The 15,158-nt window shown below is 39.6% G+C and overlaps 1 protein-coding gene across 1 annotated transcript; it reads right to left on the bottom strand.

Moving 5' to 3' along the window:
- Window positions 1-11,679: 11,679 nt before the first annotated feature.
- Window positions 11,680-14,913, bottom strand: LOC123859652 (trafficking protein particle complex subunit 13-like). The gene is given in 2 exon segments (XM_064583899.1): window positions 11,680-12,617; window positions 14,706-14,913. Coding segments are annotated over 2 exon segments (1,146 nt in total).
- Between the last annotated feature and the right edge of the window lie 245 nt (window positions 14,914-15,158).

Genomic DNA, 15,158 nt, shown 5'->3' with positions numbered 1-15,158 from the left:
GTATTATTTGTTTCAGGGGTACAGGTCTGTGATTCATCAGTCTTACAAAATTCACAGTGTTCAACATAGCACATACCCTCCCCAGTGTCCATCACCCAGCCACCATATCCCTCCCACCCCCCTCCACTCCAGCAGCACTGTTTTTTTTCCTGAGATTAATAGTCTCTAATGGATTGTCTCCCTCTCTGATTTCATCTTGTTTCCTTTTCCCCTCCAACCCCTATGATCCTCTGTCTTATTTCTCAAATTCCTCATATCTGTCAGATCATATGATAGTTGTCTTTCTCTGATTGACTTATTTCACTTAGCATAATACCCTCTAGTTCCATCCACATTGTTGCAAATGGCAAGATTTCATTTTTTGATGGCTGCATAATATTCCATTCTATATATATATACCACATTTTCTTTTCCATTCATCTATTGATGGACATCTAGGCTCTTTCCATAGTTTGGCTATTGTGGACATTGCTGCTATAAACATTAGGGTGCACGTTCCCCTTTGGATCAATACATTTTATCTTTGGGGTAAATACCCAGTAGTGCAATAGCTGGGTCATAGGGTAGCTCTATTTTCAACTTTTTGAGGAATCTCCATACTGTTTTCCAGAGTGGCTGCACCAGCTTGCATTCCCACCAACAATGTAGGAAGGTTGCCTTTTCTCCACATCCTCGCCAACATCTGTCATTTCCTGACTTGTTAAATTTAGCCATTCTGACTGGTATGAGGTGATATCTCATTGAGGTTTTGATTTGTATTTCCCTGATGCTGAGTGATGTTAAGCACTTTTTCATGTCTGTTGCTCATTTGGATGTCTTCTTTGGAAAAATGTCTGTTCATGTCTTCTGCCCATTTCTTGATTGGATCATTTGTTCTTTGGGTGTTGAGTTTGACAAGTTCTTTATAGATTTTGGATACTAGCCCTTTATCTGATATGTCATTTGCAAATATCTTCTCTCATTCTGTGGTTTGTCTTTTGGTTTTGTTGACTGTTTCTTTTGCTATGCAAAAGGTTTTTATCTTGATGAAGTCTCAATAGTTCATTTTTGCCCTTGTTTTCCTTGCCTTTGGCCATGTGTCTAGGAAGAAGTTGCTGTGGTGGAGGTAGAAGAGGTTGCTACATGTGTTCTCCTCAAGGATTTTGATGGGTGCCTGTCTCACACTTAGGTCTTTCATCCATTCTGAGTCTATTTTTGTGTGTGGTGTAAGGAAATGGTCCAGTTTCATTCTTCTGCATGTGGCTGTCCAATATTCCCAACACCATTTGTTGAAGAGACTGTCTTTTTTTCCACTGGACATTCTCTCCTGATTTGTTGAAGATTACCATAGTGTTGAGGGTCCATTTCTGGGCTCTATATTCTGTTCCACTGATCTATGTGTCTGTTTTTGTGCCAGTACCATACATTCTTGATGATCACAGCTTTGTAATAGAGCTTGAAGTCTGACATTGTGATGCCACCAGCTTTGCTTTTCTTTTTCAACATTCCTCTGGCTATTTAGGGTCTTTTCTGGTTCCATACAAATTTTAGGATTATTTGTTCCATTTCTTTGAAGAAAGTGGATGGTATTTTGATAGGGAATGCATTAAATGTGTAGATTGCTCTAGGTAGCATACACATTTTCACAATATTTGTTCTTCCAATCCATGAGCATGGAACGTTTTTCCATTTCTGTTTTTTTTTTCTAAAGATTTTATTATTTATTTGACAGAGAGAGCAAGAGAACACAAGCAAGGGGAGCAGTAGAGGAAGAGTGAGAAGCAGGCTCTCTGCTGAGCAGAGAGCTCAATGTGGGACTCAATCCCAGGACACTGGGATTATGACCTGAGCAGAAGGCAGATGCTTAACCAACACAGGTGCCCCGTTTTTCAATTTCTTTGTGTCTTCCTCAATTTCTTTCATGAGTAGTCTATAGTTTTCTGAGTACAGATTCTTTGCCTCTTTGGTTAGATTTATTCCTAGGTATCTTATGGTTTTGGGTGCAATTGTAAAGAAGATTGACTCCTTAATTTTTCTTTCTTCTCTCTTGTTTTTGGTGTATAGAAATGCAACAGATTTCTATGCATTGATTTTATATCCTGCCACTTTACTGAATTCCTGTATGAGTTCTAGCAGTTTGAGGTGGAGCCTTTTGGGTTTTCCACATAAAGTATCATATCATCTGCAAAAAGTGAGAGTTTCACTTCTTTGCTAATTTGGATGCCTTTTATTTCGTTTTGTTGTCTGATTGCTGAGGCTAGGACTTCTAGTATTATGTTGAATAGTGGTGGTGATAGTGGACATCCATGCCATGTTCCTGACCATAGGGGAATACATCTCAGTTTGTCCCCATTGAGAATGATATTTGCTGTGGGTTTTTCATAGATGGCTTTTATGATATTGAGGTATGTTCCCTCTATCCCTACACTGTGAAGAGTTTTAATCAAGAAAGGATGCTGTACTTTGTCAAATGCTTTTTCTGCATCTTTTGAGGGTATCATATGGTTCTTGTTCTTTCTTTTATTAGTGTATTGTATCACATTGATTGATTTGTGGATGTTGAACCAACTTTGCAGCCCAGGAATAAATCCCACTTGGTTGTGGTGAGTAATCCTTTTAATGTACTGTTGGATCCTATTGGCTAGTATTTTGGTGAGAATTTTGGCATCCATGTTCATCAGGGATATTGGTCTGTAATTCTCCTTTCTGATGGGGTCTTTGTCTGGTTTTGTGATCAAGGTAATGGTGGCCTCATAAAATGAGTTTGGAAGTTTTCTTTCCATTTGTATTTTTTGGAACAGTTTCAGAAGAATAGGTATTAATTCTTCTTGAAATGTTTGGTAGAATTCCCCTGGGAAGCCATCTGGCCCTAGGCTTTTGTTGGGAGATTTTTGAGTACTGCTTCAATTTCCTTACTGGTCATGGGTCTGTTCAGGTTTTCTATTTCTTCCTGGTTCAGTTTTGGTAGTTGATACATCTCTAGGAATGCCTCCATTTCTTCCAGATTATCTAATTTGCTGGCATAGAGTTGCTCATAATATGTTCTTATAATTGTTTGTATTTCTTTGGTGTTGGTTATGATCTCTCCTGTTTCATTCATGATTTTATTCATTTGGGTCCATTCTCTTTTCTTTTGGATAAGTCTGGCCAGGGGTTTATCAATCTTATTAATTCTCTCAAAGAACGAGCTCCTAGTTTCATTGATCTGTTCAACTGTTCTTTTGGTTTCTATTTCCTAGATTTCTGCTCTGATCTTTATTATTTCTCTTCTGCTGGGTTTAGGCTTTATTTGCTCTTCTTTCTCCAGCTCCTTTAAGTGTAGGGTTAGGTTGTGTATTTGAGACCTTTCTTGTTTCTTGAGAAAGGCTTGTATTATATACTTTCCTCTTAGGACTGCCTTTGCTGCATCCCAAAGATTTTGAACAGTTGTGTTTTCATTTTCATTTTTTCATGAATTTTTAAATTCTTCTTTAATTTCCTGGTTGACCCATTCATTCTTTAGTAGGATGCTCTTTAGCCTCCATGTATTTGAGTTCTTTCCGACATTCCTCTTGTGATTGAGTTCTAGTTTCAAAGCATTGTGGTCTGAAAATATGCAGAGAATGATCCCAATCTTTTGGTACAGTTTGAGACCCAGGATATGATCTATTCTGGAGAATGTTCCATGTGCATTTGAGAAGAATGTATATTCTCTTGCTTTAGAATGGAGTGTTCTGAATATATCTGTGAAGTCCATCTGGTCCAGTGCATCATTAAAGCATTTATTTCCTTGTTGATTTTTTGCTTAGATGATCTGTCCATTTCAGTGAGTGGGGGGTGGGGTGTTAAAGTCCCCTACTATTATTGTATTATAGTCAATGTGTTTCTTTGCTTTTGTTATTAACTGGGTTATATAATTGGCTGCTTCCATGTTAGGTGCATAGATATTTTCAATTGTTAGATCTTCTTGTTGGATAGACCTTTTAAGTATGATATACTGTCCTTCCTCTTCTCTTATTATAGTCTTTAGTTTAAATCTAATTCGTCTGGTGTAAGCAGGGTGGTCTTTAGCTTCCAGGTGTTTGAATTTCTGCCAAATTTTTTCTTGTGATTGAATTCCAGTTTTAAAGTATTGTGTCTGAGAATATGCGGGGAATAATCTCAATCTTTTGGTATCGGTTGAGACCTGATTTGTGACCCAGTATGTGGTCTATTCTGGAGAAAGTTCCATGTGTGCTTGAGAAGAATGAGTATTCTGTTGTTTTAGGGTGGAATGTTCTGTATATATCTATGAGGTCCATCTGGTCCAGTGTATCATTCAAAGCTCTTGTTTCCTTGTTGATTTTCTGCTTAGATGATCTGTCCATTGCTGAGAGTGGAGTATTGAGGTCTTCTACAATTAACGTATTGTTATCAGTATGACTCTTTATTTTGGTTAACAGTTGGCTTATGTAGTTGGCTGCTCCCAAGTTGGGGGCATAGATATTTACAATTGCTAGATTTCTTGTTGGATAGACCCTTTAAGAATGATATAGTGTGGGGGTGCCTGGGTGGCTCAGTTGGTTAAGCGACTGCCTTCGGCTCAGGTCATGATCCTGGAGTCCCGGGATCGTGTCCCGCATCGGGCTCCCTGCTCGGCAGGGAGTCTGCTTCTCCCTCTGACCCTCCTCCCTCTCATGCTCTCTGTCTCTCATTCTCTCTGTCTCAAATAAATAAATAAAATCTTTAAAAAAAAAAAAAAGAATGATATAGTGTGGGGCACCTGGGTGGTTCAGTCGTTAAGCATCTGCCTTCAGCTCAGGTCATGATCCCAGAGTCCTGGGATCAAGCCCCACATCAGGATCCACTCCTCAGGAAGCCTGCTTTCCCTCTCCCACTCCCCCTGCTTGTGTTCCCTTTCTCGCTGTGTCTCTCTCTGTCAAATAAATAAAATCTTTAAAAAAAAATGATCCAGTGTCCTTCTGTATCTCTAACTGCAGACTTCAGTTTAAAATCTAATTTGTCTGATATAAGAATTGCTAACCCAGCTTTCTTTTGAGGTCTGCTCATGTGGAAGATGGATCTCCACACTTTCATTGTGGATGTATCTCTAGGTTCCAAATGAGTCTCTTGTAGACAGCATATGGATGGGTCCTGTCTTTTTATCCAATCTGCAACCCTGTGCCATTTTATGGGAGTATTTAGGCCATTCACATTGAGAGTGATTATTGAAAGATATGAATTAATTGTCATCATGTTGCCTGTGAAGATGTTGTTTTTATAGATTGTCCCTGTAACTTTCTATTGTATATCACTCTTTGGGTCTTTCTCTTTTTATAGAACCCCCCTTAATATTTCTTGCAGGCCAGCTTAGTGGTTACATATTCTTTCAATTTCTGCCGGTCTTGGAAGCTCCGCATCTCTCCATCCATTCTAAATGACAGCCTTGCTGGATAAAGTATTCTTGGCTGCATGTTCTTCTCGCTTAGTACCCTGAGTATGTCTTGCCAGGCCTTTCTGGCTTGCCAGGTCTCTGTGGATAGGTCTGATGTTATTCTGATGTTCCTACCTCTGTACGTAAGGAATCTCTTCCCCTTAACTGCCCTTAATATGGTTTCTTTGGTTCTAAGATTTGCGAGTTTTACTGTTACATGCAGGAGTGTTGGCCTGTTTTCCTTGATCTTGGGAGGGGTCCTCTCTGTCTCTAGGACATGAATGTTTGTTTGATTCCCCAGATTAGGGGAGTTCTCAGCTACAATTTGCTCAAATACATCTTCTAGTCCTCTCTCTCTCTCCACTCCCTCCGGGATTCCAATTATTCTGACATTGGAACGCTTCATGGTGTCACTTATTTCTCTGATTCTATTTTCATGGATTCTGAGTTGTTTTTCCCTGACCTCCTCTTCTCCCTTTTTATCTATTAAATTGTCTTCCAGGTCACTGATTTGTTCTTCTGCCTCGCTTACCCTATCTGTTAGATTATCTAGATTGGATTGGATCTCATTGATAGCATTTTTAAATTCTGCCAATTCAGCTTTCATTTTTGGCCTTAGAGACTCTATGTTGCCATTAATTGATTTCTCCATTCTAGCTATTGTCTTCACAATTGCTAGCCTGAATTCCATCTCTGACATATTGGTTGTATCTGCATCCATTTGTAAATCTGCAGCATAAGTCATAATCTCTGAGTCTTTCCTATTTTGGGGGTCCTCCTCTTAGTCATTCTGTTGATGGGTGGTTGAGGGAATGTATAGAGTCCAAATTATTGACCAGAACCCAAGCAAGATGTACCTGTTTTCTAGGGACCTTAGGGTTGCTGGCCTCTTGTGTTCCCAGCCTGTCTTCTTGGGATGGGCCTGCTGCACTGTTACTCAGGCAGCCCTGTTTGGGCAGAGTTGCCCTGCCCCCTGTGGCGGTGGATGGGCTCAGTGGGAACCAGTTTTTTTGGGCTTTTGTTCTCTGGCGGCTTTCCCTGGTGGCTTTCCACATCTCTTCCAAGACTCAGAGCAGAAGAGACCGTTTCTAACCCTCTGCCTCAGAGCAGAGAGATTGCATTCTGTTCTTCAGTGAGCTCTCCAGCCACAGTCTCTCCGTTTCTTTCTGTGCTGCTATAAACTGCAGGGCCCTGGGTTTTGCACCCCTCCGCAGGGCTCCCAGTCCTGCCTCCAGGTCAGGGCACGTCTCTGCCCCTTGTGCTTCTAAAACCTCCAGTCGCCCCAGTTTCCATGGGCGACCCCACCATTCCAGGTTTCCATCCCGGGTTGCCCTAAAGTCCTTTCCCTGCAACAACCGGTCTGCAAGTCTGTACCCCGTCCCCAGCACGTGAGGCTGTGGCTCACCGGCATTGTAGGATCCCCACAGCCAGGCTCCCTCCCGCTGCCGTTTATCCTCCAGGATCTGCCTGCGGAATCACGGCTTCCTGCTTCTACCTTGTAACCAACTGCCTGTGTTATTGTGTTTTTAGAGATCCAGATCTATCTTCTTATACCTCAGGCTGATTTTGTGGATACTCAGAGTGGTCTGGTAAATATCCTGCTCAATTCTGGTGACCAGTTGGAATAGGGTCCCCTACTCCTCTGCCATCTTTTCTCCCATGTCTAAAAAAAGATTTTAAAAAAGGAATTGGTAAGATAAGAGCGGGAGGCGTGGGAGCAACAGTTTTGAAAGAGAATATCTTTCCTCATTAAGTATTCTTGGAACACTTGTCAAATGTTAGTTTACTGTATGTATCTGTGTGAGTTTAGTTTTGGTTTCTCAATTTATTTATTGTATTATGTGTCTATTTTTATGTCACAATCTAGATTTTTTTTCCTCAAGATTATTTTAGCTAGGGGTGTCTGGGTGGCTCAGTTGGTTAAGTGACTGCCTTCAGCTCAAGTCATGATCCTGGAGCCCCAGGATCCTGGAGTCCCACATCGGGGTCCCTGCTCAGCAGGGAGTCTGCTTCTCCCTCTGACCCTCCCCCTCCCGTGTTCTTTCTCTCATTCTCTCTCAAATAAATAAAATCTTTAAAAAAAAGATTATTTTAGCTATATGGGGTCTTTTGTGATTCCATACAAATTTTAAGATTCTTATTTTTTCTATTTCCATGAAAAATGCCACAGGATTTGATTGCACTGAATCTGTAGCTGGCTTTGGGCCTTATAGACATTTTAGCAATATAAATCTTCTGATCCATAAACATGGGATATCTTTCCATTTATTTGTGCCTCTCAATTTGTTTAGGGTTATTATCACAAAGGACATTGTATGTCATTTTTTTGCATCTATTGAGCTGATCCCGTGTTGGATGCATAAATATTTGTAATTGTTACGCTTCTTGTTGGATTGTCCCCTTTATGATTATAAGCGCCCTTCTTTGTCTCTTTTTACAGTTTTTGTTTTAAATTCTAGTTTGTCTGATATAAGTATTGGTACTCAAGCTTTCTTTTGACAGCCATTTGCATGATAAATGTTTCTCCATCCCCTCACTTTTATTCTGCAGTTGTCTTTAGGTCTAAAATGAGACTGTCGTAAGCTGCATATAGATGGGTCTTGTTTTTTTAATCCATTCTCGTACCCTATGTCTTGTATTTGAAGCATTTAGTCCATTTATATTCAATATAATTATTCATAGATATTGTCATTTTATTAATTGTTTTGTCATTTCTGGAGATTTTCTCTGATCATTTCTTGTCTTTGTCTCCTTTGGTCTCTCCTTGCAACTCAAAGTGTCCCCTCTAATATTTCTTGTGGGACTGGTTTAGTGGTCATGATCTCCTTTAGTTTTGTTTGGGAACCTCTTTATCTCTACTTCTATTCTGAATGAGTGCCTTGTTGGATAGAATACTCTTGGCTGCAGATTTTTCCCATTCAACACTTTGAATATATCATGCCACTGCCTTCTGGCTTGGAAAGTTTCTGTCAAAAAGTCTCCAGCTAGCCTTATGGATTTTCCTTTGTAAGTTATGGATTCTTTTGTGTTGCTGCCTTTAAGACTTTTTCTTTATCACTATATTTTGCAAATTTATTTACAATATGTCTTGGTGTTGGTCTACTTTTATATATTTTGATGAGAGTTCTCTCTACCTCCTGGATTTGGATGTTGGTTTCCTTCTCCAGATTAGGGAAGTTCTCAGCTACTATTTGTTCAAATTAATTTTCTGCCCCCTTTCTCTCTTCTTCTTCTTCTTTTCCTAGGACTTCTGTAATACAAATGCTATTACATTTAATAGAGTCACTGAGTTCCCTGTCTATTCTTGTTTTGCATAATTATTTTTTCTCTCTTTTGTTCAGCTTGTTTACTTTCCTTTACTCTTGTCTTCCAGGTCATTAATTCAGTTCTCTGCTTCTTCTAGCCTGATGTTCATTTCATTAAGTGTGTTTCTCATTTCATTTATTGAGCCCTTCATTTCTGCTATGTTATTCCTTATTTCTGTGTTAAGGTTCTCCCTCAGGTCTTCCACTCTTTTCTCAGGTCCAGTGAATATTCTTATGATCATTACTTTAAATTCTCTATCAGGCACATTACCTATATCTTTTCTACATAGATCTCTCTCTGTGGCCTTGTCCTATTCTTTCATTTGGGGTAAATTTCTGTGTTCTCATTTTTCTAAGCCTCTGTGCATGTTTCTGTTTATTAGCAAAGTCAGTTATATCTCTGGTTCTTGATGGTAATGGCCTTATGAAGGAGATGTTCTGTAGTGTCCTGTTGTATAATGTCCCATTCCCCAGGGCCTGGCACTTCTGGGAGTGTTACCAATGTGTGCTGCATGTGCTCTGCTCTTTTGTTCTGGCTTCTTCATCCTTCAGGCCAGTTGTCTGTAACAGGCTCTCCTTGCCTGCTGTGGGCAGTGTTTGGTCCCTGGCCTGAATGTGGCATGTTTTAACTAGGTGTGCTCTGGTCTGCTTGTGAAATGAGACCTATCAACACTGCTGTGGGAACTGAGGCTCTGCATTACTCCTGTGTTAGGAGACGTGGTGTTAGCAGGTGGTATTCTGGGACAGGAGGCCTGTTGCACTGGGACTGAGGCAAGCATTAATAAGAGGGGCAGTTCCACCAGAGCATGGGGGGCAGGGCTTGGTGTAAGCAAGTCAGGTAGCAAGTGTTTGTGCTGTGCTGTTCCTGTAGGTGGCCTTGTGCTGATGCTGAGGGGTGGGGGAGGGAAATTGCACCTGCCAGTTCCTTTGTTCTATGAATATTACCTCTCTGAGATGTGTTCCCAGAAGAGTGAATAACCTCACCACTGTGTGTCCCAGCTGCTCTTCAGATCACTGTTCTGATGCTGTGTGTCTACAGGTTGCCTGCTTTCTCTCCAAGAGCAACACAATTTCCTCTGGGCTCTATCACAGCCAAGCCCACTGACCTTTAAAACCCCAGGCTTTAAGCCCCTCTGGTTACAAGAACTCATGAAATTCAGCCTCTCACTTTCCAAACTAATTGCTATGGGGATTTGTTTTCCCCATGTGCTCCTTTGTATGCTCATCTGTCCCTCACTCCTCTCCACAAACATGGCTCCCTCCCCACCACAGTGGCATGATCTGTTCCTTTCCCAAACCGAGTGTCCACACTTCTTACCTTCTTCAATGTGGCCTTTTCTCTACCTTTATTTGTGTAGTTTCTTGTGTTAGTTTTCAGGTCAATTTCTGGGGTATTTAGGATGATTTGATAGTTATTTAGGTGTGTTCATGGGGTGAGGTGAGCCTAGGGTCCTCCTACTCTGCCACCATCGTTCAACCTTTCCACTTAGACCCTGTTTTTTATCTTGCCTTTTAATTCATCACTTGCTTTTGATTTCTTAACACTTTTCACTCAAGGATTCCAGAAATGTTTGTACCCACCCCATGAGTAAAACAAGTTTTTTATGACTTTGTGCTACTAATTTTAATGTAAAAGTGTGTCCAAGGAGCTCATGGGGTATGTATTTGTGTGTGGTAGGTATGTAGTGTGCATACATAAGTTTATGTATTTCTGCTTATGTTGATCAGCCAGATATTCAACAGAAAAGAGAATGGGGTCAAAATTAGTAAACGTATTATTTACACAGGTGTGGCCAGAGAGTCAAAAAAAACTGGAGATAGATAAAACAGTAACCAAAAGCTAATAATACCAGAAAGTCCATTACTACTCTTGAGCCTAAAGGAGCAAATGGGGGGAGCTTATAATTTCTGTCACTTCTATGCATAATACATTCATGAATTGCTTCCACACTAAGAAATTAGTGTTTAAGCACTAAAAGAAAAGAATGTGGTAGGTAGTGACTCAAGGAAAATATCATCATTGCAGTATGGATCTTTTATTTTCAAAAGTTAATGATTAGCTAATGTCTGAGATTATTTTATTTTTCTAAAGAAAAAACTGATATGTGAGTAAAAGATAGGTTAATTTTTTAAAGATACCAATAAAATTTTTTATTATACATCTCTTTATCATAACAGCCTTGACCATAATTAAGAGATTTGTGTTTTGTGTTTTGTGGTAGACAGAGGTGGGAACAAATCCCTGTCTTGCACTTACTAAAGTGACCATTTTGGTTCAGAGTTCCAGGCATCATCCTTAAATTTGCAAACCTATTAAATCTACTTAAGAAAGGAAGTGGCACATTTTAAGTGTGTGTGTATAAAGAAGGCTGATTTTTGGCTTGGAATAAAAAGGAAAAACCATTACACTAATTGTTAAGAACGAACGGTCTAATCCAAGTAGTACTCACAAGGGCCCCTGCAGGGATAAGAACTGATGATAACAGTTCATAAAATTTTACCAAGACAAGTAAATGAAAAAGACCCAGTTCAGTGTGTCACATAAATGTAGGCTCTGATAAATTTGGGATACTATTTAAAAAGATTGTCTTTTAAAAGTAGCAGATGTCAACATGTTTAAATAATGAGAGTCATCCTGAATTATATTAAGCACTGTCATTGATAGTTACTTCTCTTGACTGAAAAGGAGAGAGGAAAAAAATAAAATAGGGTAAGTTGAAATCTTGACAAGTAAGCCATAATAATTATTTAAATTATCAGTATACCACTAAGATTTTATATTCTCAATACCAGATTTACTAAAACAAGAAGTGTTAGAGAGTATTTAATATAAGATGAAAATCAATACATTTTTTTGAAATCAACAAATGGTTATCACAGGCATTCACAGTCTCAAAGGAATTAAATGAAAATCATCTGTAAGTTTGCTAGTAGTTGATCATTTTGATGCCAACAAATGTATGTAAAACTTCTTTAGGGAAAGCATAACACTAGAAATTTTCTTCAGTTTTTCATTTTAACTATGGAAGGTATTACATAGACCTTTGCAAGGTCATCACAGACATATGTTTTTTTTAATACTTTGTCTGTTATCTGTAGGCCAGAGACAACTTGCAGGCCCAGTTTTAAGGACAGTAGTGTCAGGGTGAAGCAGAGAGATGAACTTGGGGGCAGCTTTCCAAGATACTTTCCTGAACTTCCACACCAACGAATAGAATCTGTATCCCACATCCTCAAAACCAATTTCATTTTCCTATTACTGCAGTTTGTTATCTTACAGATAATATGAAAAGGCTCTTCTAGAATTACAGTATCTGGGATTGTTTCCAAAGACAGCCTCATGTTTCCGTAACGTGGAGCCTTTCTTTCAAGCTGGATTGTCTGTAGCATTGCCATTTCACCTAGATTTCTCTTCCACACTATATCCAATGTTCCCATTTCTGTTAGGCCCCTAATGATACCAGCTTTCTCTGAAAATTCCGGTTTAAGCTTAAGGTAGTATAAATACTGGCGTCCTTCCATTGACTGCAAAAATGTTCTTGTTCCAAAGGTACACTCATCTTCACCAGCCCAATTGACTGTATTTAATTCTGCCCCAGTGTACATTTCAGGTGGTTTTAAAGAAACCTTTTGTATAAAGACAGTTGAAGATGAAACATTCTGAATTTGGACTTCAAGAAATAAGTCACTCATCTCTGAATTATAAAACTTAGTTTTAACTTCCAGTGGTGGGAGGAAAGAAAATAAGCACAGTTTACTAAAAAACATCTTTCCTCCACACTGTGTTGTACAGAACTGAACCTACAGGTATGACTCTTCCAATGTCCTTATTTTGTCATGAATGACATCATCAATACAACAATTGGATGTATGTTCTGCCATGGTAGCCATGAAGACCAAAAGATGTAAAGGCTGAATGCTTGTCTGAAGATCAGGATTTTCTTTTTTTTTAATTTTTAAAATTTTTATTATTTTTTATTATGTTATGTCACCATACAGTACTTAATTAATTTTTACTGTAGTGTTCTATGATTCATTGTTTGTGTATAACACCCAGTGCTCCTTGCAATATGTGCCCTCCTTAATACCCATCACTGGGCTAACCCATCCCCCACCCTCTCCCTTCTGAAACCCTCAGATTGTTTCCCAGAGTCCATAGTCTCTCATAGTTCATCTCCCACTCTGATTTCCCCCTCTTCATTTTTCCCTTCCTTCTCCTAATGTCCTCCATGCTATTTCTTATGTTCCACATATAAGTGAAACCTTATGATAATTGTCTTTCTCTGCTTGACTTATTTCACTTAGCATAATCCCCTCCAGTTCCATCCATGTCGATGCAAATGGTGGGTATTCATCCTTTCTGATGGCTGAGTAATATTCCATTGTATATATGGACCACATATTCTTTATCCATTTATCTGTTGAAGGACATCTTGGCTCTTTCCACAGTTTGGCTATTGTGGATACTGCTGCTATGAACAATGGGGTGAATGTGACCCTTCTTTTCACTACCTCTGTATATTTGGTGTAAATATACAGTAGTGCAATTGCTGGGTCATAGGATAGCTCTATTTTAACTTCTTGAGGAACCTCCATACTCTTTTCCAAAGTGGCTGTACCTACTTGCATTTCTACCAACAGTGTAAGCATTGTGGTCTGAGAATATGCAGGGAATAATTTCAATCTTTTGGTATCGATTGAGACTTGATTTGTGACCCAGTATGTGGTCTATTCTGGAGAAAGTTCCATGTGTGCTCAAGAAGAATGAGTATTCTGTTGTTTTAGGGTGGAATGTTCTGTATATGTGTATGAAGTCCATCTGGTCCAGTGTGTCATTCAAAGCTCTTGTTTCTTTGTTGATTTTCTGCTTAGATGATCTGTCTATTGCTGAGAGTGGAGTGTTGAGGTCTCCAGACTATTCAAATATTATTATCAATATGTTTCTTTATTTTGGTTAACAGTTGGCTTATGTAGTTGGCTGCTCCCAAGTTGGGGGCATAGATATTTACAATTGTTAGATCTTCTTGTTGGATAGACCCTTTGAGAATGATACAGTGTCCTTCTGTATCTCTTATTACAATTTTTAGCTTAAAATCTAATTTGTTTGATATGAGAATTGCTACCCCGGCTTTCTTTTGAGGTCCTTTAGCATGAAAAATTGTTCTCCATCCCCTCACTTTCAGTCTGGATGTATCTTTAGGTTCAAAATGAGTCTCTTGTAGACAGCATATGGATAGGTCATGTTTTTTTTTATCCAATCTGCAACCCTGTGCTGTTTCATGGGAGCATTTAGGCCATTCACGTTGATAGTGATTATTGAAAGATATGATTTTTATTGCCATCATGTTGCCTGTGAAGTCCTTGTTCCTATAGATTGTCTCTGTAAATTTCTGTTTTATATCACTCTTGGGGTCTTTCTCCTTTTATAGAACCCCTCTTAATATTTCTTGCAGGGCCGGCTTGGTGGTCACCTATTCTTTCAGTTTCTGCCAGTCTTGGAAGCTCCTTGTCTCTCCATCCATTCTAGATGAGAGCCTTGCTGGATAAAATATCCTTGGCTGCATGTTCTTCTCATTTAGTACCCTGAATGTGTCTTGCCAGCCCTTTCTGGCTTGCCAGGTCTCTGTGGATAGGTCCGATGTTATTCTGATGTTCCTCCTTCTGTACATAAGAAATCTCTTCCCCCTAGCCACTTTCAAGATTGTTTCCTTAGATCTAAGACTAGGGAATTGTACTGTTATATGTTGGGGCGTCCGTCTGTTCTCATTGATCTTGGGAGGAGTTCTCTCTTCCTCTTGGACATGAATGCTTGTTTCCTTCTCCAGATCAGGGAATTTCTCAGCTATGATTTGCTCAAATACATCTTCTAGAACTCTCCCTCTCTCCACGCCTTCAGAGATCCCAATAATTTTGACATTGGAATGTTTCATTGTGTCATTAACCTCTCTCACTGTGATCTCTTGGGTTTTAATGTTTTTCCCAGGCTTCCTAGGTTTCCTTCTTTTCTGTCATCTTATCTTCTAGCTCACTAATTTGTTCTTCTGCCTCTTTTACCCTGGCAGTCAGTGTATCCAGTTTAGATGGCATTTCATTCATAGCATTTTTAAGTTCTGCCTGATTAGATCTCATTTCTGCCCTTAGAGATTCTATATTGTTGTTAACATCAAGCCTAGATATCGACTTCATAATTGTTACTCTGAAGTCTGCTTCTAACATCTTGGTTATATCCATATCCATGAGGTCTGTGGCAGAGGCCACAGTCTCTGTTTCTTTTCTTTCTTGGGGGTTCCTCCTCTTAGTAATTCTGTTGAGGGGTGGTTGAGGGAATGTACAGAGTCCAAAGTATTAACCACGACCCAAGCAAGATGCACCTGTTTAGGGTTGTCTTCCTTTTGTTCTTCTAGCCTGTCTTCTGGGGGAGGGGCCTGCCACGCTATTTCTCAGGCAACCCTGTTTGGGCAGAGTTGCCCTGCCCCCTGTGG

Source organism: Mirounga angustirostris, unplaced genomic scaffold (assembly GCF_029215605.1).
Source record: "Mirounga angustirostris isolate CCGP_5_RB_7025 unplaced genomic scaffold, mMirAng1.0.hap1 SCAF_102, whole genome shotgun sequence".
Lineage (NCBI taxonomy): Eukaryota > Metazoa > Chordata > Mammalia > Carnivora > Phocidae > Mirounga > Mirounga angustirostris.
Note: the sequence above shows the minus strand (reverse complement) of the source record. Positions and strands in the feature narration are given on the sequence as shown.